The 26,350-nt window shown below is 45.7% G+C and overlaps 1 protein-coding gene across 1 annotated transcript in view; it reads left to right on the top strand.

Moving 5' to 3' along the window:
• Positions 1–3,229: 3,229 nt before the first annotated feature.
• The window catches only part of LOC141122850 (uncharacterized), a 60,452-nt gene continuing 37,331 nt past the window's right edge, over positions 3,230–26,350 (top strand). The window contains exon 1 of the mRNA XM_073612009.1: positions 3,230–3,436. Within this exon, the coding sequence (XP_073468110.1) occupies positions 3,394–3,436 (43 nt within the window). The 5' untranslated portion in view covers positions 3,230–3,393. The remainder of the gene's footprint in view (positions 3,437–26,350) is intronic.

The raw sequence follows: 26,350 nt of genomic DNA, 5'->3' as shown, positions 1-26,350 counted from the left end.
ATGTATGGGGGGGCTCTCTGGGGATCCTGATGTATGGGGGGGCTCTCTGGGGACCCTGATGTAAGGGGGGGGCTCTCTGGGGACCCTGATGTATGGGGGGCTCTCTGGGGACCCTGATGTATGGGGGGGCTCTCTGGGGACCCTGATGTATGGGGGGCTCTCTGGGGACCCTGATGTATGGGGGGGCTCTCTGGGGACCCTGATGTATGGGGGGGCTCTCTGGAGACCCTGATGTATGGGGGGCTCTCTGGAGACCCTGATGTATGGGGGGCTCTCTGGGGACCCTGATGTATGGGGGGGCTCTCTGGGGACCCTGATGTATGGGGGGGCTCTCTGGGGACCCTGATGTATGGGGGCTCTCTGGAGACCCTGATGTATGGGGGGCTCTCTGGGGACCCTGATGTATGGGGGGCTCTCTGGGGACCCTGATGTATGGGGGGGGCTCTCTGGGGACCCTGATGTATGGGGGACTCTCTGGGGACCCTGATTTATGGGGGGCTCTCTGGGGACCCTGATGTATGGGGGGGCTCTCTGGGGACCCTGATGTATGGGGGGGCTCTCTGGGGACCCTGATGTATGGGGGGAGGCTCTCTGGGGACCCTGATGTAAGGAGGAGGCTCTCTGGGGACCCTAATGTAAGGACGAGGCTCTCTGGGGACCCTGATGTATGGGGGAAGGCTCTCTGGGGACCCTGATGTATGGGGGGAGGCTCTCTGGGGACCCTGATGTATGGGGGGGCTCTCTGGGGACCCTGATGTATGGGGGGAGGCTCTCTGGGGACCCTGATGTAAGGAGGAGGCTCTCTGGGGACCCTAATGTAAGGACGAGGCTCTCTGGGGACCCTGATGTATGGGGGAAGGCTCTCTGGGGACCCTGATGTATGGGGGGAGGCTCTCTGGGGACCCTGATGTATGGGGGGGGCTCTCTGGGGACCCTGATGTATGGGGGGGGCTCTCTGGGGACCCTGATGTATGGGGGGGGCTCTCTGGGGACCCTGATGTATGGGGGGGCTCTCTGGGGACCCTGATGTATGGGGGGGCTCTCTGGGGACCCAGATCTTTGGGGGGCTTTCTGGGGACCCAGATCTATGGGGGGCTCTCTGGGACCCTGATGTATAGGGGGGCTCTCTGGGGAGTTGACCCTGATGTATGTGGGGCTCTCTGGAGACCTTGATGTATGGGGGGCTCTCTGGAGACCTTGATGTATGGGGGGGCTCTCTGGGGACCTTGATGTATGGGGGGGCTCTCTGGGGACCTTGATGTATGGGGGGGCTCTCTGGGGACCCTGATGTAAGGGGGGTTTCTCTGGGGACCCTGATGTAAGGAGGGGGCTCTCTGGGGACCTTGATGTAAGGAGGGGGCTCTCTGGGGACCCTGATGTAAGGAGGGGGCTCTCTGGGGACCCTGATGTAAGGAGGGGACTCTCTGGGGACACTGATGTTAGGAGGAGTCTTTCTGGGGACCCTGATGTAAGGAGGAGGCTCTCTGGGGACCCTGATGTTTGGGGGGGCTCTCTGGAGACCCTGATGTATGGGGGGCTCTCTGGGGACCCTGATGTATGGGGGGGGGGGCTCTCTGGGGACCCAGATCTATGGGGGGCTCTCTGGGGACCCAGATCTATGGGGGGCTCTCTGGGGACCCAGATCTATGGGGGGCTCTCTGGGACCCTGATGCATGGGGGGGCTCTCTGGGGAGTGGACCCTGATGTATGTGGGGCTCTCTGGAGACCTTGATGTATGGGGGGGCTCTCTGGGGACCTTGATGTAAGGGGGGCTCTCTGAAGACCTTGATGTAAGGGGGGGCTCTCTGAAGACCTTGATGTAAGGGGGGCTCTCTGGGGACCCTGATGTATGGGGGGTTTCTCTGGGGACCCTGATGTAAGGAGGGGGCTCTCTGGGTACCTTGATGTAAGGAGGGGGCTCTCTGGGGACCCTGATGTAAGGAGGGGGCTCTCTGGGGACCCTGATGTAAGGAGGGGGCTCTCTGGGGACCCTGATGTAAGGAGGGGGCTCTCTGGGGACCCTGATGTAAGGAGGGGGCTCTCTGGGGACCCTGATGTAAGGAGGGGGCTCTCTGGGGACCCTGATGTAAGGAGGAGGCTCTCTGGGGACCCTGATGTAAGGGGAGGTTCTCTGGGGACCCTGATGTAAGGGGAGGCTCTCTGGGGACCCTGATGTAAGGGGAGGCTCTCTGGGGACTTGTTTACATAGGCAGACCACAGTTCTGCCTCTGTTGGAAACGATCGTCGGGGCCTGGCGGACATGGGGTCCTCCGGACCCGCTGGTTAGCTCTCGGTGTGTCCAATCACAGCGGCAGCAGGTCAAACAGCATGCAGACCCGCAAGTGCAGAATCAAGTACCTGTACATGATTCTGCTCACAGGAGACGCAGCCCTGCAGTAAATGTATGTGGTTAAAGTGAGTTTATTTTTCTTTAATCTTTAAACATTTATTTTGAACATGAAGTAGAGAAATTCTGTGACCAATGCATGTAATGTAGCAGTGCAATATATACGTGGGGCTTTGTGAGGGTGTGGCTTGTGTGTGGGTGGGTGGGGACTAAGGGGGCCCCATGAGCCCCTATTGCCCGGGGGCCCCATGAGTTGTCAGTCCGCCCCTGGTCCTACACACAGTTATATAGACTGCAGGCACCTGTGAGCAATTAACCACTCCCCTTAATTAATAGCCTGAAGGAACCAAAGAAGAAAAAAAAAAAAAGCTATTTAAAATGTGACAGAAAAAGGTGATTGAAAAGCTAAAAGGAAAAGCCCCAAAATGCAACCCAGCAAACAAAAAGTAAGACTTGTTCACTCTCCCTATGGTTTTAACTCACCACTTAGAAAAGTTCCACTTGGTTTAAGTTCCTACAGCTTCACAATGAGCAGGCTCAGAATGAGTCCTACACACAGTTATATAGACTGCAGGCACCTGTGAGCAATTAACCACATTTCTTACAAATACAACATGAATGTGCATGCAGATTTGCTGGACGAACAGCTATCTCATTTGTTTTTTTTTCCAAATAGAGCCTTGCTGTGAATTCCTAATGTAACATGTGCCTATAATTATCATTAGACTCCTACCAGATCTCCTAGAGGAAGATCTGTACATTCTATAGACCTTCAGGTCACTCTCCTGGTATTGGCAGTACACCGATGTCCATGGGGTTTATGGAACTTCCCCTCTTCTGTTGGGTGTTATGATGGAGGAAGTTAAAGCTGTTCAGTAGAAATGTCTGATAGCATCTTAGCACCTCGTCTTAAAATATTAGGCCATGTTCCTTCCTGTACCACTTCCTATTTTTCACCAGACCTCTCTCAGGCACGTAGTGTTGGAGTAGACTGAGCCGGGTTCCTCCGTCCCTTCATTGCCAGACGGAACTCCTGGAGGAGAATTATGATGACCTTCTATTTCTGGGTCCTTGTTGTGGGTGTGATAGGTAAGTCTCCAACTTTATAACTTAAAGAGAACCTGATATCTAGAATTATGGAAACTTCCATTGCTGACTTGTATGGTTGAAGCGGTTGCTTGTAGTCTGGAAATGCTATTTAGAGCCATGTAGAAAATTGCAAAGAAAAAAGGAAGGAGAATGAGGTGGGTGACCGACCAGAATAGAAAACTCAGCAAAGGACGAAGATGAGTCAAAGAACCCACAATAGTCACAAAGAGAGGAAAAGATAAGCCGGACATTTCTGATGGAGATCATTTCTTCAGTCCTTCTCTTTTACATTTACCGATAATGTAAATTAGTCTTAAAGTGTTACTGTGATCCATGTCAGATCCAGTGAGAACCTCATATCACCCCAATTCCTGAACCTTTACCCCTCATATCACCCCAACTCCTGCACCTTCACCCCTCAGATCACCCCGATTCCTGCACCTTCACCCCTCAGATCACCCCAATTCCTGCACCTTCACCCCTCAGATCACCCCAATTCCTGCACCTTCACACCTCAGATCACCCCAATTCCTGCACCATCACACCTCGGATCACCCCAATTCCTGCACCTTCACACCTCATATCACCCCAATTCCTCCACTTCATACCTCAGATCACCCCAATTCCTGCACCATCACACCTCAGATCACCCAAATTCCTGCACCTTCACACCTCAGATCACCCCAATTCCTGCACCTTCATACCTCAGATCACTCCAATTCCTGCACCTTCACACCTCAGATCACCCCAATTCCTGCACCTTCACCCCTCAGATCACCCCAATTCCTGCACCTTCACCCCTCAGATCACCCCAATTCCTGCACCATCACACCTCAGATCACCCCAATTCCTGCACCTTCACCCCTCAGATCACCCCAATTCCTGCACCTTCACACCTCAGATCACCCCAATTCCTGCACCATCACCCCTCGGATCACCCCAATTCCTGCACCTTCACACCTCATATCACCCCAATTCCTGCACTTCATACCTCAGATCACCCCAATTCCTGCACTATCACACCTCAGATCACCCCAATTCCTGCACCATCACACCTCAGATCACCCCAATTCCTGCACCTTCACACCTCAGATCACCCCAATTCCTGCACCTTCACATTTCAGATCAACCCCTATTCCTGAATCTTCACCCCTCAGATCACCCCAATTCCAGCACCTTCATACCTCAGATCACCCAAATTCCTGCACCATCACACCTCAGATCACCCCAATTCCTGCACCTTCACACCTCAGATCACCCCAATTCCTGCACCCTCACACCTCAGATCACCCCAATTCCTGCACCTTCATACCTCAGATCACCCCAATTCCTGCACCATCAAACCTCAGATCACCCCAATTCCTGCACCTTCACCCCTCAGATCACCCCAATTCCTGCACCCTCACACCTCAGATCACCCCAATTCCTGCACCTTCATACCTCAGATCACCCCAATTCCTGCACCATCACACCTCAGATCACCCAAATTCCTGCACCATCACACCTCAGATCACCCTAATTCCTGCACCTTCACCCCTCAGATCACCCCAATTCCTGCACCTTCACACCTCAGATCACCCCAATTCCTGCACCTTCACACCTCAGATCACTCCAATTCCTGCACCTTCACCCCTCAGATCACCCCAATTCCTGCACCATCACACCTCAGATCACCCCAATTCCTGCACCTTTACCCCTCAGATCACCCCAATTCCTGCACCTTCACCCCTCAGATCACCCCAATTCCTGCACCATCACACCTCGGATCACCCCAATTCCTGCACCTTCAACCCTCAGATCACCCCAATTCCTGCACCTTCACACCTCAGATCACCCCAATTCCTGCACCATCACACCTCGTATCACCCCAATTCCTGCACCTTCACACCTCATATCACCCCAATTCCTGCACCTTCACACCTCATATCACCCCAATTCTTGCACCTTCACTCCCTTCAGATCTCCTCAATTCCTGCACCATCACACCTAAGATCACCCAAATTCCTGCACCATCACACCTCAGATCACCCCAATTCCTGCACCTTCACCCCTCAGATCACCCCAATTCCTGCACCTTCACACCTCAGATCACCCCAATTCCTGCACCTTCACACCTCAGATCACTCCGATTCCTGCACCTTCACCCCTCAGATCACCCCAATTCCTGCACCATCACACCTCGGATCACCCCAATTTCTGCACCTTCACCCCTCAGATCACCCCAATTCCTGCACCTTCACCCCTCAGATCACCCCAATTCCTGCACCATCACACCTCGGATCACCCCAATTCCTGCACCTTCACCCCTCAGATCACCCCAATTCCTGCACCTTCACACCTCAGATCACCCCAATTCCTGCACCTTCACCCCTCAAATCACCCCAATTCCTGCACCATCACACCTCGGATCACCCCAATTCCTGCACCTTCACACCTCAGATCACCCCAATTCCTGCACCTTCACACCTCATATCACCCCAATTCTTGCACCTTCACTCCCCTCAGATCACCCCAATTCCTGCACCTTCATACCTCAGATCACCCCAATTCCTGCACCATCACACCTCAGATCACCCCAATTCCTGCACCTTCACACCTCATATCACCCTAATTCTTGCACCTTTACCCCTCAGATCACCCCATTTCCTGCACCCTCACACCTCAGATCACCCCAATTCCTGCACCTTCACACCTCAGATCACCCCAATTCCTGCATCTTCACACCTCATATCACCCCGATTCCTGCATCTTTAAACCTCAGATCAACCTCTATTCCTGAATCTTCACACCTCAGATCACCCTAATTCCTGTACCACCTCAAATCACCCCAATAGGGTCCTTGGGGGGCAGGGCCTGATGTAATTGTGTCATGTTGGTAAATGGATGGTGTTACGAGGGGCGTTCAAGTCAAACCTTTTGAGTTGATATAATAAAAGAACAAATTTCAAGTAGTGGAAACTGCATTTATTTTTCGATATCCTCCCCTGCTACATTTAAACACTCATCCCAGCATTTAACGAATGCCTGGAAAGCATCTGCATAGAAATATTTCTTAGTACGCCTGAACCATCCTAGGACAGCCTGCTTCACTTCATCATCAGTGCTGAAATTCTGACCTCCGAGGAACTATCTTAGGGGTCCAAACAGGTGGAAATCACTCAGTGTGAGGTCCGGGATGTAAAGTGAATTTGGCAATACCTCCCAGCTGAGTTTCTGGAATTTGCACGTAGTGCGGTGAGCAGTATGAGCTTGTGAGTTGTCCTGGAGAAACAGGACCCCCTTAGTGATCAAACCTGGTCAGACGGATATGTACATCTCTCAGAACATGACAGTAATATTCACTGTTGATCGTGGCACCAGGGGGTAGAAAATCCACATAAATAACGCCACGTTTGTCCCAGAAAACACTTGCCATCACTTTACCTGCAGACACAATTGTTCAACATTTCATGCTTCCACTGCTTTGATACTCAATTTGACTCCGGAGTGAAATGACGTGCCCGGGTTTGGTTACATGTAATGATGAAATCCAGAAAATCCTGGCCTTCAACTCTTCTGTGCCAGTCCAAAGCAGAAAGCTGTCTTGGTACCCAGCGTGTGCTAACTTTTCGTGAATGATTGTGTTCACCGTTCCCGCAGAAAGATTTGTCTCTTGTGCAATTTCACAACAGGTTATGCGTTGATTATCCAGGATCAGACTTTCCATGCGCTGAATGATCAGGGGAATGACTGCAGTAGGCTGGGAGCCACCACGGCTGGGATGGTCACTGTCAGACATTTGGCCATCTTTGAAATGTTTACACCATTCAGATGTCTTATGCCGCGTACACACGATCGGACTTTCTGGCATACTTGGTCCGGCACACTTTCCGACGGACTTTGTCCGCCAGGTGCGCCGGACTTTAAAACGGACGGACTTGCCCACACACGACCGGACTTTCCGGCGGGCTAAGTCCGCCCGTCTTTCCGACGGACTTTCGCTGGAGTTACGGCGGACTTTCAGAATGAACGGACTTGCCCACACATGGACAAGTCCGTTCATTTTGAACGTAACTCAGGTGCGACGGGACTAGAAAAGGAAGTCAATCTTGCCGCTTTTATCGGACGTTTTATGTGACGTTTTAGGGGGCGTGGTCACCGGGTGATGTTGACCACGCCCCCTAAAACGTCACAGTCCCAGCATGCCCAGGGACTGTGACATCATAAGGGGGCGGGGTCTCCGCCTATATAAGTCACAACGGAGCCCTCAGAGAGCAGTCCAGCCGGAGAGAGCGTCGTGTCAACATCTGGAGAAGAGAAGAGGGAAGAAGACAAGAAGGCAAGAAGCCCAGAAGCCCAGAAGTCCGGACCTCCGCTGGCAAGAGAGCGGCATGAAGACAGCGGAGGAGCCGGCCGAAGAACTTAACACCGGGAGAAGAGGCCGGAGAGAGCGGAGAAGAACCAACCGGACTCTGGGAGAAGAGGAACCCGGAGGGACCCCGGAAGCCGGAAGAAGACCCCTGAAGCCACAGGAAGACCCCCGAAGCCGGAGGAAGACCCCCCACGAAGCTGTTTAATAAATTATTTTAAAAACCTGTGTAGTGTGTTTTATTATTGACACTTTTTATCTAGGTGAATGGGTAGGGGTACCATGTACCCCATTCTCATTCACATAGGGTGGGGGGCCAGGATCTGGGGGCCCTCTTATTATAGGGGGATCCCGGATTCCGATAAGCCCCCCGCCCGCAGACCCCGACAACCAACGGCCAGGGTTGTCGGGAAGAGGCCCTTGTCCTCATCAACATGGGGACAAGGTGCTTTGGGGGGGGGGCCCCGCAGGGCGCCCCCTCCCCCAAAGCACCCACCCCCCAAGTTGAGGGCATGCGGCCTGGTACGGTTCAGGAGGGGGGGGCCACTCGTTCGCCCCCACCCCCTTTCCTGACCAGCCGGGCTGCGTGCTCGGATCGGGGTCTGGTATGGATTTTATGGGGGACCCCACGCCGTTTTTTCATCGTAGGGGTTTCCCTTTATAATCCATACCAGACCTAAGGGCCTGGTATGCCCCGCGCTCGTCGCAATAGGAAAATTTGTTTTTTCTATGGCAGCGAGCGCGAAATGCAATACCCTGCCCTTGCGTCGTATCTGGTCCGTCGGACCAGCACACAGACGAGCGGACTTTCCGCCAGAAACTGAGTCCGACAGAAAGATTTAAAACATGTTTCAAATCTAGGTCCGGCGGGCTTTTGGGAAAAAGTCCGCCGGAAAAGTCCGCCGGAGCCTACACACGGTCGGATTGTTCGGCGGACTCTGGTCCGCCGGACCAAGTATGCCGGAAAGTTCGCTTGTGTGTACGTGACATTACTGTGGCTTAGCATCTTATCAACATACTGTACTTGAAGTCTTCTGTAGAAATCTGTGGATTTTACGCTTTCATTCACAAGAAACTTCATCACCACACGCAAGGGGTGTTTCTACCAAGAGGCAAACAAGGCGTATGCCTTGGGTGGCATTTTTCAGTGGGGTGGAACAGGCCGGAGGATCTGTGACATTGGACTCGGAAGGGGGAAGCCTGAGGGTGTAACTCTGTCTATTCCTACGGAACATCGGGCAGACACGAGCAACCCCCGGATCCGGTGATCACCCTCCTCTGTGCGCAGACACCACCCTACCTCTCCTATTGCAGGAAATACGGTAAGTGTGATGATATAGTAAGAGTCTCCTGTGGATGTCAGTGGAGCCAGGTGTGGCCCCCCAAGTGGGCTCCTCCCAAGATGGTGACAGAGTTGGACGGTAGTCTTGTTACTCCCTGTTACCCCCATTACTCTTTCTGGGATAGGCTGCGGGTGGTGGTGGCCCTGCTGATCTTCTTCTCGGGCAGGGCATCTGACCTGTGGCTGGCAGTGGATTACCTGCAGAAGCACCGGCTCAGCTGCTTCTGGCCCATCTACCTGCTGGTGCTGCTGCCCTCCCTGCTCACCCAGAGCCCCAGCTTCAGCTGAGTGGTCACTGACCGCAGCCCATCTCCTCCCGGGGGCAACTGCATCTGCTGCCACCTCTGTGCCTGGATTCTGCAGGGCTCTGTCCACCAGGTCTGGAGGTGAGAGGATGAGCAGCACTAGGGGCATCTGAAGGCACATGGAGGATGGAGTGACTGACTAATGGTGGCTGAGGACACATGGAGGATGGAGTGCCTAACTAATGGTGACTGAGGACACATGGAGGATGGAGGGACTGACTGAATATAGCTGAGGAGGGACTGAAGATACAATGACTCATGGAGGGACTGACAGGGTCTATTTAGCATTATGACAACATGGTAACCGTGATGAGGACACCGGGATCACCATCTGCTCACTTGATTCCCCCCATTAAACCCTTCCTCGATCCGACAACCTAACCTGGAGATTGGCTATCGCTCTAACGAATAGGGGTGATACCTCTACAGCATTACCAAGAGAAAGACTTTCCATGTAATCGGTTTATTTATTCCGTTTCTCTTCACTACCAATGGACCTTTTGTACCCTGCAACGATAGAGAACACAGCTCTACCACACCTGATCGGTATCCCTCTGCAGCGGCTGTGACGATACCAGTGGATCACGGAGATCCCGTCTAGATGCCTGAAGCTGCGAGCAACTTTACATCAGAAGCGGTGGTGAGCTGTATCATATTTCTTTACCTGCTGTCGAGATTACCATCTTAAATGATAAGTCAAGCTTATTGTATATCATCCAGGTTGAAACTTTGTGTCATCAGTCAGCTATTTCAAATAACTGCATATACATATGTATACAAGAATCTTTTCTTTGCTACACAGTTTCTATAACGGAGCTATGGAGGAAATTCACACAGCACACAGCACTAGCACTTTCATAAAATTCAACAGATAATTTTTCTTATTCTTGAGGAGAAATAGCCAGGAACTCTTATATTTCTACAAGCAGAGAGCCTGATTACAACCATTGGCACTGATCCAGTGTTCATGGATATCTGTTACCATTAACTTTACAGATTTTTGGATCGATCCAGATCTACACATGTATGTGAGTGCCTGTGTGAATGAAAGGGGATATTTTTGGTTGAATCAGTGATACGGCGGCCACCGTTGTCCTATATAGACATTGGGTCTTTTTAATTTGTATTGGAGATAGGGGTATTAATTGTGTATTCTAGTTTGCAGTTTTTTGCTGAGCTTTTTGTATATATGGATAATCAATAAATGATCTAAAAATCATCCACCGGTCTGTCCTCCATGAAGAATTGCTGTGTGATCTCTTCACAAATGTTGTTCTGACTGACAGGGTCTGAAGACACGTGGGGTTCCCCAGGGTTCTGTGCTGGGACCAATCCTATTTAATTTGTTCATAAACGACCTGGAGGATGGGATAAACAGTTCAATCTCTGTATTTGCGGACGATACTAAGCTAAGCAGGGCAATAACTTCTCCGCAGGATGTGGAAACCTTGTAAAAAGATCTGAACAAATTAATGGGGTGGGCGACTACATGGCAAATGAGGTTCAATGTAGAAAAATGTAAAATAATGCATTTGGGTGGCAAAAATATGAATGCAATCTATACACTGGGGGGAGAACCTCTGGGGGAATCTAGGATGGAAAAGGACCTGGGGGTCCTAGTAGATGATAGGCTCAGCAATGGCATGCAATGCCAAGCTGCTGCTAACAAAGCAAACAGAATATTGGCATTAAAAAGGGGATCAACTCCAGAGATAAAACGATAATTCTCCCGCTCTACAAGACTCTGGTCCGGCCGCACCTGGAGTATGCTGTCCAGTTCTGGGCACCAGTCCTCAGGAAGGATGTACTGGAAATGGAGCGAGTACAAAGAAGGGCAACAAAGCTAATAAAGGGTCTGGAGGATATTAGTTATGAGGAAAGGTTGCGAGCACTGAACTTATTCTCTCAGGAGAAGAGACGCTTGAGAGGGGATATGATTTCAATTTACAAATACTGTACTGGTGACCCCACAATAGGGAGAAAACTTTTTCGCAGAAGAGAGTTTAACAAGACATGCGGCCACTCATTAAAATTAGAAGAAAAAAGGTTTAACCTTAAACTACGTAGAGGGTTCTTTTTTTTTCTTTTTTTTTTTTTAACATAAAGTTTATTTATTTTTTCAGACAGACAGAGAATAAATCACAGTTTCAATACCTTCTGGCATAGTCATTTAACAGTGAAACAAACTGTTGTGCAAACAAATACTTATAGCATGTGCAACAATCATTACAATGATAATTGATAATTGGCAATTACAATAGTAACCAAGATAGCAGTTGAGGACCTAGGGGCGAGGGAGGGGGGTGGGGGGGAGACATAGGGAGGAGAGGGGGGAGGGAGAGGGGGGAGGAGGGGGGGAAGGGGGGAGGGGGGGTGGGCAGGTCTCGTTCGGTCCATCTTTTCAGTTAATTCCTATGAGTAGATTGAGGTTTGATAATGATCGCACAGGAAAGTGGTGCTAGAGGGGAGAAGGTATGGGGAAGATAGAGCTACCAGGAACTATTCTAGGGACAGATGTCTCGCTTTAACCCAACTGGCCCATATCTGATTGAATTTATGTGGGCAATTTCTTCCTAGGTAAGTTAGTTTGTAGAGGGGTAGGGCGGCATTTACCAGGGACAGCCAGAGTTGTTTAGTGGGGGGCTGAGTCTGATTCCATTGTAGAAGAATAGCTTTCCTCGCATAGAAGGACGCATAGAAGACAAATAGTTTCTTCCTCTGGGGGGCATCAAGGAAATCACATATACCTAACAGGAGCGAAATAGGGCTATGGGACCGTGACCTTCCCTATAGAATTAATCTCAGACAGGACTTCCCTCCAGAATCCCCCTACCTTGGTGCAGGACCAAACCACATGGATAAAATCTGCATCGTCTGAGCCGCATTTAGGGCATATTGCCGATCTACCTGGGTAAATCTTTGCCAAGCATGCTGGGGAATAGTAGGCCCGATGAAGAAATTTCAACTGGGTGTATCTGTCTCTGGCTGAAATCATTAGGGGTAGATACTGCTGAACACCCTCCTCCCAGTCCTCATCAGTCAGGTCTGGAATATCGTTCTGCCATGTTGTATACAGTCGAGAGACCTTGGAGGTATCCAGCACGGCCAGCCTATTATAAATGTTAGAGAGTGCACCACCACCGTCTAAAGACCGCAGCATATTTTCTAGGTCAGACATTTGCAGATCTATCAAAGGAGGGAATTGGGAGCGGTATGCATGACGTAATTGGAGGTACCTAAAGAACATCTGATTCGGCAGGTCCTTGTTTCGTTTTAGGGCATCAAAAGTAAGCAACTGTCCCCCGGATACAATGTCTCCCAGACTTATAATTCCATGTCTGACCCATATACTCGGGTCTGGTATAGAAGTAAAGTGGGGCAAACGGGGGGTTGACCCATAGCGGAGTTGAGGGGGACCACGTATTTGGTTTCCCCATCTTCAAGGTGACCGTGTCCCATACTCTAATCGTCGTCTTCATGAGCGTAGTCACCCGGAGGCTAGATTTAGGGCCCTTGTGTATTAAGGCATTCAACTCCTCCAGGGAACCCAACAGCGCTGCCTCCAGTTTAGACGCGGGATTAGCCGGTGTCTCGGACAACCACCATCTAACGGTAACTAGGACCGCTGCCCAATAGTATTTTATGAAGCATGGCAAAACCAGGCCGTCCATTATAACCGGTAATTGCAGCGTTGTTTTAGCTATCCTAGGCATTGCTCCCTTTCACACGAAGGAGGTGAGTATGCTGTCTAGCTTATTAAAGAAGGAGACAGGTATAGGTATAGGAGTATGCCTAAAAAGGTATGTGAACTTGGGCAGCACAGTCATCTTAACTAGATTAACCCTTCCCACAGGCGTGAGTGGAAGATTTTTCCAAGCTACACACCTGTGGGACAGCTGGGAGACTACTGGGGTCAAATTTAGGGGAATAAATTGCTTTAGGTCTCTGTGTATCTCCACTCCCAGGTATCTGAACTGGGAAACCCTCCGGAGTTGCTCATCCGGGGGGGGGGGGGGTGGCGGTGCCGGGATGAAGTGGGAACAGTATGGACTCTCCCCAGTTTATACACACCCCTGAGTACCACCCGAATTCATCAATAACCGAGAGCGCAGTCCTCAGGGAAGTGCCGTCATCTGTAAGATACAGGAGGGTGTCGTCGGCATATAGTGATACTTTTTCGTGGAGGGGGCCTATAGGGATGCCCTGTATCTCAGGGTCGGAGCGAAGGAGGATTGCCATGGGCTCTATCACAAGTGCAAATAGCCCCGGTGAGAGGGGACATCCTTGTCTCGTTCTCCTATTCAGAGAAAAGGGTGTGGAGAGGACAGTACCGGTACGAACCCTGACCGTCGGAGACCTATACACGGCCTCGACCCAGGAGATGAAGACTGGACCAAATCCGAACCTGCGGAGGACCTCCCACAGATATTGCCACTCGACCGAGTCGAAAGCTTTCTCTGCATCCAGGGAGGCCACTACCGCAGGGCGGCTGTCTCCGGTCCCCGAGGCCAAGACCGAGTACAGTCTACGGAGATTGATATCCGTACCCTTGCCTGGCATGAAACCCGATTGGTCTTCATGCACCAGAGTGAGTATCACCTCGTTCAAACGTCTAGCAAGGATTTTTGTCAATATTTTAGCATCCGAATTAAGGAGGGATATCGGCCAGTATGACGAGCATAATTGAGGGTCCTTACCCGCTTTAGGAATCACTATTATAATAGCTTGGGCCAGGATGGGTGTGAGTGAGTGAGTGCTCCTCCCCCCCTCATGTTCCCGGGCTAATCGCACGAGCAATCATCCGGCCGTCAGCTGAGAAGCAGTGAAAGAGGGCTTGACTATCTGCCTGTCTTCAGTCCCGCCACACGCTAAGCAAACACATGCCGGCGCTCTCCTGATAGCGGACGGGCGGCTAGCCGAAGTGGGAGAGAGAGAGAGGTGAGAGGCGAGAGGTGATCGGCGGTTCCTCCCGGATACCTTCCCCCCACTTCTCTACCCCACTCCACTCGAGTAGACTCCGCTGTGTGCAAGGAATCTGAGGATGACAACCCGCAGACAAGCAGCTTTGCAGCCAACAGCAGGGAGAGGAAGAAAATCGACGGACGGCATCAAGGCTTATCTGTTCCCCCGCACACCTGAGCTAGCAGGAAGGCCAGATATAAAGAAGCGGAGCGGAGTTAATGCCACGGACGGTGTGGAAAAAGTAGAGCGGGAGTCCGGGATAAAGCAGGCGAATGCACAGATGACAGGTGACAGTGTCGTGGTGAACGGTAAGAGACCTCCTACAGCAGGGAGAGGGAGGAAGACCCCGGAGCAAAGCCCCCCCGGTGGTGGTGGCGGGAACCCCCGGGTAATAGGGGCTAAGAATATAGGCCAATTAATTCCTGGTAACGGACACCTATCGATGGATATACAAAGCACACCAATAGGGAACCGGGGCACAATGACACAGCGGGAGGATAATAGACAGTCTCTAGAGGAGATACAGTCCATAGACATAGAGACTATGATGGGAAGAGAAGGAGAGGACCCAATCCCCAGTATGGACCGAAGTATCAGTCAGGAACACCTAAAAATAACAGGGGGGGGCATGGGAGGATGCGGGTCACCACATAGACACGTCATGGACTGTGACCAGGAGAGCGCTCAAGATGGTGAAGGGAACCAACAGAGACGGAATGGACAGAGTGTGGACCCAGAAAGGGATATCTGGGGTCTGTTGAAGGCCCTCCCCACTAAAAATGACATTCAGCAATTAATAAACGCAAATTTTTAAAAATATATGTGTCACTGGCGCAAAAACTATCCTATCAAAAATGGTGTAAGTGATATTTATAGCTGCTGCATCCAAAAAATATTTTTCAGAGAAAAAATTAAATTAAAAGTGCTATGTGAGTGGATGCGCTGCTCCCATCTGTGCTCTCTATATTGCCTGTGTATGTGCTATCTCAATAGCCTAATTTGGTTCACCATCCACCTAACAGGTTATATCTCATTTATACAATTCATCACATGTGAACAACAACTTAATCCAAATACTTTAAATCATATAGAAAGTCCAGTGACATATGTCACATAATGATAGACTCTTCTTCATATGTGTTGCGAATCATCCGTTATAATTGCCGTGGGCGGCGTGCTCTTGTGTGTGGTATCAGATTAAAAGTGACTTAGTGCTTCACCACCACCTGTGAGATTTGCCACTCACCAGATTAATCTTTAAAACTGCACCTTTGGTTCATTAACAGGGATAACCACTCCACTCAAAGGAAACTTTCTCCAATATCTGTACCAGGTCCTCAATGTTCCTCATGCAAACGGATAAAAAACCATCATCGCGCAATAACGTTTAAAACCTTTATTCCATACATAAAAAACACTTTGCACTCACATTTCCAAGTGCCATTAGGCCGGCACCGAGCTTTTCCCGCAGTTAAGGACGGGTGGGCACTGCAGCCCGGTTCGTCTAGTGTGTGCTAGATGGTCTCCGTTGCCGCTTACGTTCCCCCCTGTTTGCGTTCGCGTCCTCTCCAAACCCCGTTCGTTCCCGGTCACGTGGGTACGATAATCTCCCAGCAGCCTCTACGCGTTTCGCAATCAAATTTGCGTCATCAGGAAGCTGCTGTGTGATTGGTTCTCATTCTATTTATATTGTGTGCGGGCGGAAATTGTTTTACCGCCATCTTGGATGTGGGAATTCCCTTAGTTCCGTTCTATTGGGGCTTTCTTTCTCTTAGCGCCATTTTGCTTATGGGCAATTCGCCCATTCCGTGATTGTTCATTGCACCCGCTGTTTCCCCCTCTACCATTATTAATGCTCATTCCAATTTACCTATTGTTATATTAGTTGTATATGAATGGTTATAAACTAACCCGTCCGTGTCTGCTGGAGAGGCTCTCACATGTTAAAAAATACATAGATACATGGCCTTTGTTGGCCTTTATATGCTTTAACTAAAAAAACTTTTTATGCACATTGTTATTCCATATTTGATTACCGCTAGATCTGTAATATGGAACAGCAAATCCTTACCCTTTCTAAAATAATTTTTTACATAGCAACTATCCAGAAAATGAAATTAAATTAAGAAATAAAAAATAAAAATAAAAAATAAATAAAATGAAATAAAGAAAAAGAAAGAAAAAATAAAAAATAAAAAATAAAAAATAAAAATAAAAAAAATATTAAAAAAAATAAAAAATATAAAAATAAAAAAATAAAAATTAAAAAAATAAAAAATAAAAAAATAAAGAAAAAATGACAAAAAATTGAAAAAATATGAAAAATATAGTAAAAATAAAAATAAAAATAAAATTAAAATAAAAATAAAATTAAAATAAAAATAAAAATAAAATTAAAAAGATAAATAAAATAAAAATAAAAATAAAAATAAAAATAAAAAATGAATAAAAATAAAAATAAAAATAAATATGAAAATAAATGTAAAATAAAAATGAAAAAAATAAATAAAAATAAAAATAAAATTGCTAAAAATATGAAAATCTAATATAAAATGTAAATTGATTTTAGTAATTTTCCAAAAAACAGTTGATGTCAAGTTCCACGTTCAACCCCTGTGGCCTCATCGTGTCCATTTTGAATATCCAGTGGGTTTCGTTCTTTGAAACCTCCCTTCTCATGTTGGTATTCCTCCAATTGCGTTCTATTCTGTCTATCCCATAAAATTTTAAATGTTGGGGGTTTCTGCCATGTGTGTCCCTAAAGTGTTTTGATACACTATGGTGTTTAAATCCTTTTTTGATATTTCTGACATGTTCGCCTATTCTAATTGACAAAGCTCTAGTTGTTCTGCCTACGTACTGTAGTCCACAACTGCACTCCAGTACGTAGGTGACATGTGTACTACTACAGGTTATCAACTTTTCTATTTTATATGTCTGCTTGTTGGTATTTGACCTAAAGTCTGTTATTTTTCTGTCTTTCTTATTGGTGGATCTACAGGCTTTGCACTTTCCGCATCTATAAAATCCCTTCTGGTTAAAAAAATTTGACAAACTTTTGGGAGGGTCTGGCACATTTTTGACTATTTTGTCCCTGATCCTTCTTGCTTTTCTATATATAAATGTTGGTTTTCGGGGTAGTACTTTGCTCAGTTGTGGGTCGCTACTGATGATGGGCCAGTTGTTCTTTATAATATCTTCTAATTCCTTATATTGAGTATTAAAACCCGTGATAAATGGTATATTGTCATCCTGGTTGTTTTTCTTTGTTTTGTTACTGAGAATTGCTTCCCTATCAATGTTAGCCACTTTTTCACGTGTATTCTCCAGTATACTCCTTTTATAACCTTTTTCTATGAACCTGTCTATCAGGATATTCGTCTGTCGGAAATAGTCCTCCATTTGGTCACAATTCCGTCTAATCCTGATAAACTGGCTCTTTGGAATGGATATTTTCCACTGGGGGTGGTGACAGCTCCCCATTGGTATGTACCCGTTCCGGTCCGTTTCTTTGAAGTGTGTTCTGGTCCCAAGTGTGTTTTTGTTTTTATATATTTCTAAGTCCAAAAAATTAATTGTTTGTTGATGTACTGTAGCAGTGAATTTTATGTCATATTGGTTGCCACCAATATGCTGAATGAACTGTTCCAACTCTTCGTGGCTTCCCTTCCATATTATCAAGATATCGTCTATGTAGCGTTTGTATAGCAGCAAATGTGGCCAGCATCTTCCGTAAATTTCTTCCTCCTCCCATTTACTCAGGAAGATGTTGGCCACACTCGGTGCATACTTGTTTCCCATGCCTACCCCTTTAATTTGTCTATAGTATTTATGGTCGTGCCAGAAAAAATTATTCCCCATGGCCATTCTTAATCCCTCCAAAATAAACCTCCTTTGTTTTAATTTTAGGTCCGATAGGTTTTTCATTCCCCATGCTACTGCTGCCAGGGCATCGGTTTGTTTAATGTTGGTGTACAACGACTCCACATCTAGTGTTACCAATAGTGTGGAGTTGTCTACCTTTAGGTTTTTTAAATTGTTAATAACATCTTTACTGTCTTTAAGGAATGACTTCCCTTCTCCTGCTATAGGTTGGAGGAATACATCTAGGTACTCTCCTAACCTAGAATGTATTGACTCAATGCCACTGATTATGGGTCTCCCTGGTGGCTTGGTTTTACTTTTGTGAATTTTGGGGACTTGGTATATCACTGGTATTCTTGGGGCCTCTGTCAATAAGTATCTTCCTTCTTTTTTGTTCAGGATTTTATCCGCTATACCCTTGTCTAGGTACTCTTTTAATTTCTTTTTTAACTCTCTGTTTGGATTCTTTTTTAGGGGTTGGTAGGTACTTGGATCCTTGACTAATCTTTCCAACTCTTTATAATAGTCTTCTTTTGTTAGGATCACTACACCCCCCCCCTTATCGGCCGGTCGTATTACTATGTTTTTCCTTTTTTCTAGTTTCCTTAATCCCTGCCATATTCTATCCTTACTACTTTTTGTTGGTTTAATGTTTCTTATCTCCTTTTCCACTAGCCTTTTGAACACCTCTATGTGTTGGTTAGTGGTAGACCTGGGGTTAAACGTGGATTTATTCCTCAACTTGCTATGTCTATATACCGTATCGGTATGTTGGTGTTGTGATTCTTCTTTTTCCAAAAAATATTTCTTTAAATTTAGTTTTCTGATAAACTTTTGTAAATCAATAAAAGCTTCAAATTGATTAAAAGTTGCCTTAGGTGCATATTTGATTCCGCTGTCTAATACTAATAGTTCTTCCTGGGTAAAGGTTACATCTGTTAAATTAAAAATACCCTCCCCTAGTTTTCTCTTTTCCTTTTTGCCTCTCCCTCTACAGCCTCTTTTTCTCTTTGGTTTGTACTTTCTCCAGATTCTTGGGGGTTCCTGCTCCAACTCCCCCTGTTGGTTTGGAATACTGGCATGGGTGGTTTGTACGGTTCTCTCCAGTCCCGCCATTCCCCCTGCCACATAGGTGGGCCATAGTTGGGATTATAATTTGAATAATATCCCCTTCCTCTACCCCTGTACCCTCCTCTCCAAGGCCTGGAATATTGACCCAAAGGAGGAGGGTAGGTGGGTGTATTCATCGTTCGATTTTCGTGTTCGGGTTTTTTTTTCACCTTTCTCTGATTGGTAGTTGGGGTGTGTGCTGACTTCCCAATTTCTCTTCTTATTAGATTTGCCTTTGGGGTACCCGGTGTGTCATTGGTTCTTTTGTCTGCATCTACATCCCTGATGTTCACCTCCTCATTCAGGGATGTGTTTGCAGAATTGGTGGGTGTTTCCTCCTCCTGCCACCTATATACTTTCCCTTCTACATAATCTTTTTTGTCCCTTTGATATTTCTTAACTTTTTTGTTCTTTACTTCATTATCCAATTTGGTTAGAAACTCTTGTAGTTTTGCCACTCTAGTTTTATACTCATTTGTTTCTACATGTGGTATCATGTTATCCCTAATGGTGCCAATGGTGGATTCAATCTTTTTCAATTTGGTTCTCCTTCTTTCAATTATGATTTCTAACAATTTATTTTCACAACCATTGAAAAAATCAAACCAAGTTCTGGATAGATTTTCATCTATTATTCCATCATTGGGGCCTAAGTCCCATCTGAGCCTTCTTGGGGTGATTTTAGCCTCTCTATATTGTTCCAATGTGTGGATATCCCACCATATTCTGATTTGCTTGTCCATGGCATTCTTTAAGTGTTTAAAACTTTGTTCCAAGCTGAGTGCTGTGGTGTTATCATAATTATGGAAAAGTTCGCCCAGATCTAACTTGCGATTAGCTAGAAATGAGAAAACCTCCATGTTATGCTGCCCGTGAAAAAAATTATATATATATAAATATATATAAATAAAAAATTTGTAAAAATATATGTGTCACTGGCAGGTTCATAGAAAAAGGTTATAAAAGGAGTATACTGGAGAATACACGTGAAAAAGTGGCTAACATTGATAGGGAAGCAATTCTCAGTAACAAAACAAAGAAAAACAACCAGGATGACAATATACCATTTATCACGGGTTTTAATACTCAATATAAGGAATTAGAAGATATTATAAAGAACAACTGGCCCATCATCAGTAGCGACCCACAACTGAGCAAAGTACTACCCCGAAAACCAACATTTATATATAGAAAAGCAAGAAGGATCAGGGACAAAATAGTCAAAAATGTGCCAGACCCTCCCAAAAGTTTGTCAAATTTTTTTAACCAGAAGGGATTTTATAGATGCGGAAAGTGCAAAGCCTGTAGATCCACCAATAAGAAAGACAGAAAAATAACAGACTTTAGGTCAAATACCAACAAGCAGACATATAAAATAGAAAAGTTGATAACCTGTAGTAGTACACATGTCACCTACGTACTGGAGTGCAGTTGTGGACTACAGTACGTAGGCAGAACAACTAGAGCTTTGTCAATTAGAATAGGCGAACATGTCAGAAATATCAAAAAAGGATTTAAACACCATAGTGTATCAAAACACTTTAGGGACACACATGGCAGAAACCCCCAACATTTAAAATTTTATGGGATAGACAGAATAGAACGCAATTGGAGGAATACCAACATGAGAAGGGAGGTTTCAAAGAACGAAACCCACTGGATATTCAAAATGGACACGATGAGGCCACAGGGGTTGAACGTGGAACTTGACATCAACTGTTTTTTGGAAAATTACTAAAATCAATTTACATTTTATATTAGATTTTCATATTTTTAGCAATTTTATTTTTATTTTTATTTATTTTTTTCATTTTTATTTTACATTTATTTTCATATTTATTTTTATTTTTATTTTTATTCATTTTTTATTTTTATTTTTATTTTTATTTTTATTTTTATTTTATTTATCTTTTTAATTTTATTTTTATTTTTATTTTAATTTTATTTTTATTTTAATTTTATTTTTATTTTTATTTTTACTATATTTTTCATATTTTTTCAATTTTTTGTCATTTTTTCTTTATTTTTTTATTTTTTATTTTTTTAATTTTTATTTTTTTATTTTTATATTTTTTATTTTTTTTAATATTTTTTTTATTTTTATTTTTTATTTTTTATTTTTTATTTTTTCTTTCTTTTTCTTTATTTCATTTTATTTATTTTTTATTTTTATTTTTTATTTCTTAATTTAATTTCATTTTCTGGATAGTTGCTATGTAAAAAATTATTTTAGAAAGGGTAAGGATTTGCTGTTCCATATTACAGATCTAGCGGTAATCAAATATGGAATAACAATGTGCATAAAAAGTTTTTTTAGTTAAAGCATATAAAGGCCAACAAAGGCCATGTATCTATGTATTTTTTAACATGTGAGAGCCTCTCCAGCAGACACGGACGGGTTAGTTTATAACCATTCATATACAACTAATATAACAATAGGTAAATTGGAATGAGCATTAATAATGGTAGAGGGGGAAACAGCGGGTGCAATGAACAATCACGGAATGGGCGAATTGCCCATAAGCAAAATGGCGCTAAGAGAAAGAAAGCCCCAATAGAACGGAACTAAGGGAATTCCCACATCCAAGATGGCGGTAAAACAATTTCCGCCCGCACACAATATAAATAGAATGAGAACCAATCACACAGCAGCTTCCTGATGACGCAAATTTGATTGCGAAACGCGTAGAGGCTGCTGGGAGATTATCGTACCCACGTGACCGGGAACGAACGGGGTTTGGAGAGGACGCGAACGCAAACAGGGGGGAACGTAAGCGGCAACGGAGACCATCTAGCACACACTAGACGAACCGGGCTGCAGTGCCCACCCGTCCTTAACTGCGGGAAAAGCTCGGTGCCGGCCTAATGGCACTTGGAAATGTGAGTGCAAAGTGTTTTTTATGTATGGAATAAAGGTTTTAAACGTTATTGCGCGATGATGGTTTTTTATCCGTTTGCATGAGGAACATTGAGGACCTGGTACAGATATTGGAGAAAGTTTCCTTTGAGTGGAGTGGTTATCCCTGTTAATGAACCAAAGGTGCAGTTTTAAAGATTAATCTGGTGAGTGGCAAATCTCACAGGTGGTGGTGAAGCACTAAGTCACTTTTAATCTGATACCACACACAAGAGCACGCCGCCCACGGCAATTATAACGGATGATTCGCAACACATATGAAGAAGAGTCTATCATTATGTGACATATGTCACTGGACTTTCTATATGATTTAAAGTATTTGGATTAAGTTGTTGTTCACATGTGATGAATTGTATAAATGAGATATAACCTGTTAGGTGGATGGTGAACCAAATTAGGCTATTGAGATAGCACATACACAGGCAATATAGAGAGCACAGATGGGAGCAGCGCATCCACTCACATAGCACTTTTAAATTAATAAACGCAGTTGAACAATCCTGCATGCAAGCAGTGGCAAGTTTAAAAGAGGATATCAGGGAACCGGGACACAGAGTAGAGGGGACGGAAAAAGAACAAGAAATCACCATACAGGCAGTGACGGAGGTTCAAGAATCCATGAAAAAATATGAAGAGACATTAAACGCATACAGAGACCAGCTGGATGAGTACGAGAATAGGGATAGACGACAAAATATACGTATAAAGGGACTGAAAGAGTCAATTACAGCGACAGAATTAGACCCAGCCGTAAAAAAAGTTTTTGGACAGATTTTGGGGGATCAAGCCCCTAATGTCATTGAGATAGACCGGATACATCGGGTCCCTCCCCAGAGTACAAAAACTCATGTACCCAGAGATGTAAAGTTCACAAATATGCAGTGAAGGAGAGTAAAATTAAGATGGCACGTGATAATCCTAGGATTACATTTGAAGGTTCAAACATAGCTCTGTATCCAGATATATCAAAAAGGACTCTTTTTAAGCGAGGGTCGGTCCGCCCACTGCTAGAAATCCTACGGAAGGCTGAGATTAAATATCGGTGGGGGTTCCCCTTCAGTTTAACAGCCTCCAGGAACGGAAGAACTGCAACATTGCGAACAAAGGATGATTTAAAATCATTTTTGGAGAAATTAGACCTCCCGATGGTGGACTTTGCAGACTGGAGAATAAAATTTTTAGGGCCCCCCCTGCAACGAGCAGAGAAGTGGCAAGAAGTACCGGCAAGGGTTAACAGGGGAATAGCCCAAAGAAGGACTTAAAGGACTTAGAGGACTTTTATTTTATTTTTTTTCCCTCCGTTTTTTTTTTTTTTTTTTTTTCTTTTTCTCCATCTGGGAGGGGTTCTATAGGGTAATGCCCGGGAAGAGGGGGGAATAGAAGGGGGGTGTGTGATGGGAAATGAGGACCTTTTGTAGGTCAATAGGCCAGCCCCAATTAAAGGGGAGAATAATCCTGCGGAAGGCAGGGAAGAGAGGTAGCAGGCGCGCAGGAGGTGTCAGTGCACCCAGGCTGCATACCCGATTTTTAGATATACCCCTAAAGAGAGGTTTTTGGTATGGGGGGAAAGTATGCAAGTATGCAAGGTCTATGTTTATGACATATATGTGGTATATTTTTTGTTTTTTTTGTGTTTTTCATTTTTTTTAGGTATAGGTATGTGTTCAATGAGGTGTTGAATGACTGGGAATGGGGATGTAGTAGGGGGGATGGGATTGGCAGAGGAGAAGATAGAGAACAAGGGCAAGGGGCCGGGGGTCCTGAGGATAAAATAAAATGACAGCCATATTAAAAATATTGTCATACAATGTGAGGGGTTTGAGCTCACCAAATAAGAGAGGGCGCTTATGGGTTGAGCTGCAGCATTGGGGAGCTGATGTTGTTTTCCTGCAGGAGACCCACTTTAAGAGCAGCTCAATCCCAAGCCTGCCCCAGAATATACTGAATCAATGGTATCATGCGGTATCCCCGGTAGCGAGGGCAAGAGGGGTCACAATTGCGTTCAAGAAATCATGCCCCTGGACAATGGAGACCTTGCAAAGTGACCCAGAAGGTCGGGACTTGTTCTTAAAAGGTGTGCCGCAGGGGAAACGATATACCTTTGCTTCAGTATATGTGCCCAATGAAGGGACTGCTAATTTTTTGGTTAAAATGTTTAGAAAACTGGAAGAATTTAAGGAAGGGTGTGTAGTGGTAGGAGGAGATTTTAGTATGGTGCTAGAACCGAGTATAGATACCTCCACGGGCAGAACTGCTCTGTCTTTCAGAGCCATAAAACGGGTTAAACAAACTTTATGCTCACAACACCTTGTGGATACCTGGAGAGCTTTACACCCAGGGACTAGGGATTTTAGCTATTACTCTAAAACACACGATATGTACTCGCTGTTAGACCTTTTTTTGGTGGATCAATTCTACCTGGAGAATGTCAACACAAGTACAATCGAACCAATAACTATGTCCGACCATGCCCCAATAATTCTGACCCTCCGACCAACTCAAATGGCTCGGGCGGAACAAATATGGCGTCTGAACGAGTCATTGTTGGACAAGGAGGACATGGTGGAGAAACTAAGTATTAAGATAAAGGAATATTTTGAAATAAATAAAACAGAAGAAGTGTCAGATCAAGTGGTGTGGGAAGCACACAAGGCAGTTGTTAGAGGGGATTTAATTGCCTTTGGCTCGTACATAAAGAAGGAAGGTAAAAGAGAAAAAGACGAATTACTAGAGAAGATCAGTGCCCTAGAGATAAAGCACAAGAAAAACCTTGACCCAACGGATGGTAGATGTCTGGAGAGCTTATGAGCAGAGCTTTCGCAATGCTTAGAACATAAAGCGAAAAACAAAATTAGGTTTTTCGCAAATAGAGCATATGAACAAGGAAATAAATGCGGAAGGCTTCTGGCAAAACAACTTAAAAAACAACAGGACTCTAGACACGTGCATAGCTTACTAGTCCAAGGCAGGAAAATAATGGATACAAAGGTTATAGCAAAAGAATTTGGTAAATTCTATGAGGCCCTATATAACATCTCCAAAACAGAACCATCCGAAGCAGGGGAAAGCGAGGGACAAAGGAGGAATAAGATAGATGAATATATTGAGAGCGCTGCTATGCCCACACTACCAAGAGAAAGTTCTGAGGATATGGAACGCCCAATCACGGTTGAAGAGTTGGGCAGAGTGATAGCAGCCCTGCCCCCGGGGAAAAGCCCAGGGCTGGACGGGCCGACAAACTCATATTTTAAGAAATTTCTCCCAATTTTGTTAAAGCAACTTTGTAATTATTTCAACTCTATTGGCGCTGCAAGTCCACTTTCCCCAGAAGCGTCACTGGCGTATATAACAGTTTTGCAAAAGAGGGAAAAGACCCCCAGGTATGCGCTAATTACAGGCCTATCTCTCTGCTGAACTCTGACACCAAAATACTGGCAAAAATCTTGGCCTTGAGACTTCAGGAAGATGTAGGAGATCTGGTGCACCCAGATCAAACGGGGTTCATAAAGGGACGGGAAGCAAGGGACAACACCACCCGCGCACTCCATATATTGCACTGGATGCGATACGGTCCAGATGGAGCCCCAGGAATCACTCTGTCGATGGATGCCGAAAAGGCCTTCGACAGAGTGAACTGGGGCTTTATGAGAGAAGTACTGGGGAGGATAGGATTGGGGGAAAAAATGTTGGGATGGATTATGTCCTTATATGCGAAACCAAGAGCAAGAATCAAGGTTAACGGGACAGTATCCGAATGTTTTAACATACAAAACGGCACCAGGCAGGGGTGTCCGCTGTCCCCCTTGATATTTGCGATAGTAATGGAACCATTTCTGCGTAGAATCAGAAAGAATAAGGAGATAGCAGGGACGTATATAGGCCATATGGAACATAAAGTAGCAGCGTATGCGGATGACTTATTATTTTTCCTCTCCGCTCCCCAGAAATCTATAGCCGCATTGATGGTGGAAGTACAGAAATTTGGAAGGGTGTCCGGTTTTAAGATTAATTTTGAGAAATCAGTCATCCTTCCTAGTAATGTCCCAGTGGAGACAGAGAGGCCATT

Source organism: Aquarana catesbeiana, linkage group LG01 (assembly GCF_042186555.1).
Source record: "Aquarana catesbeiana isolate 2022-GZ linkage group LG01, ASM4218655v1, whole genome shotgun sequence".
Classification (NCBI taxonomy): Eukaryota; Metazoa; Chordata; class Amphibia; order Anura; family Ranidae; genus Aquarana; species Aquarana catesbeiana.
Note: the sequence above shows the minus strand (reverse complement) of the source record. Positions and strands in the feature narration are given on the sequence as shown.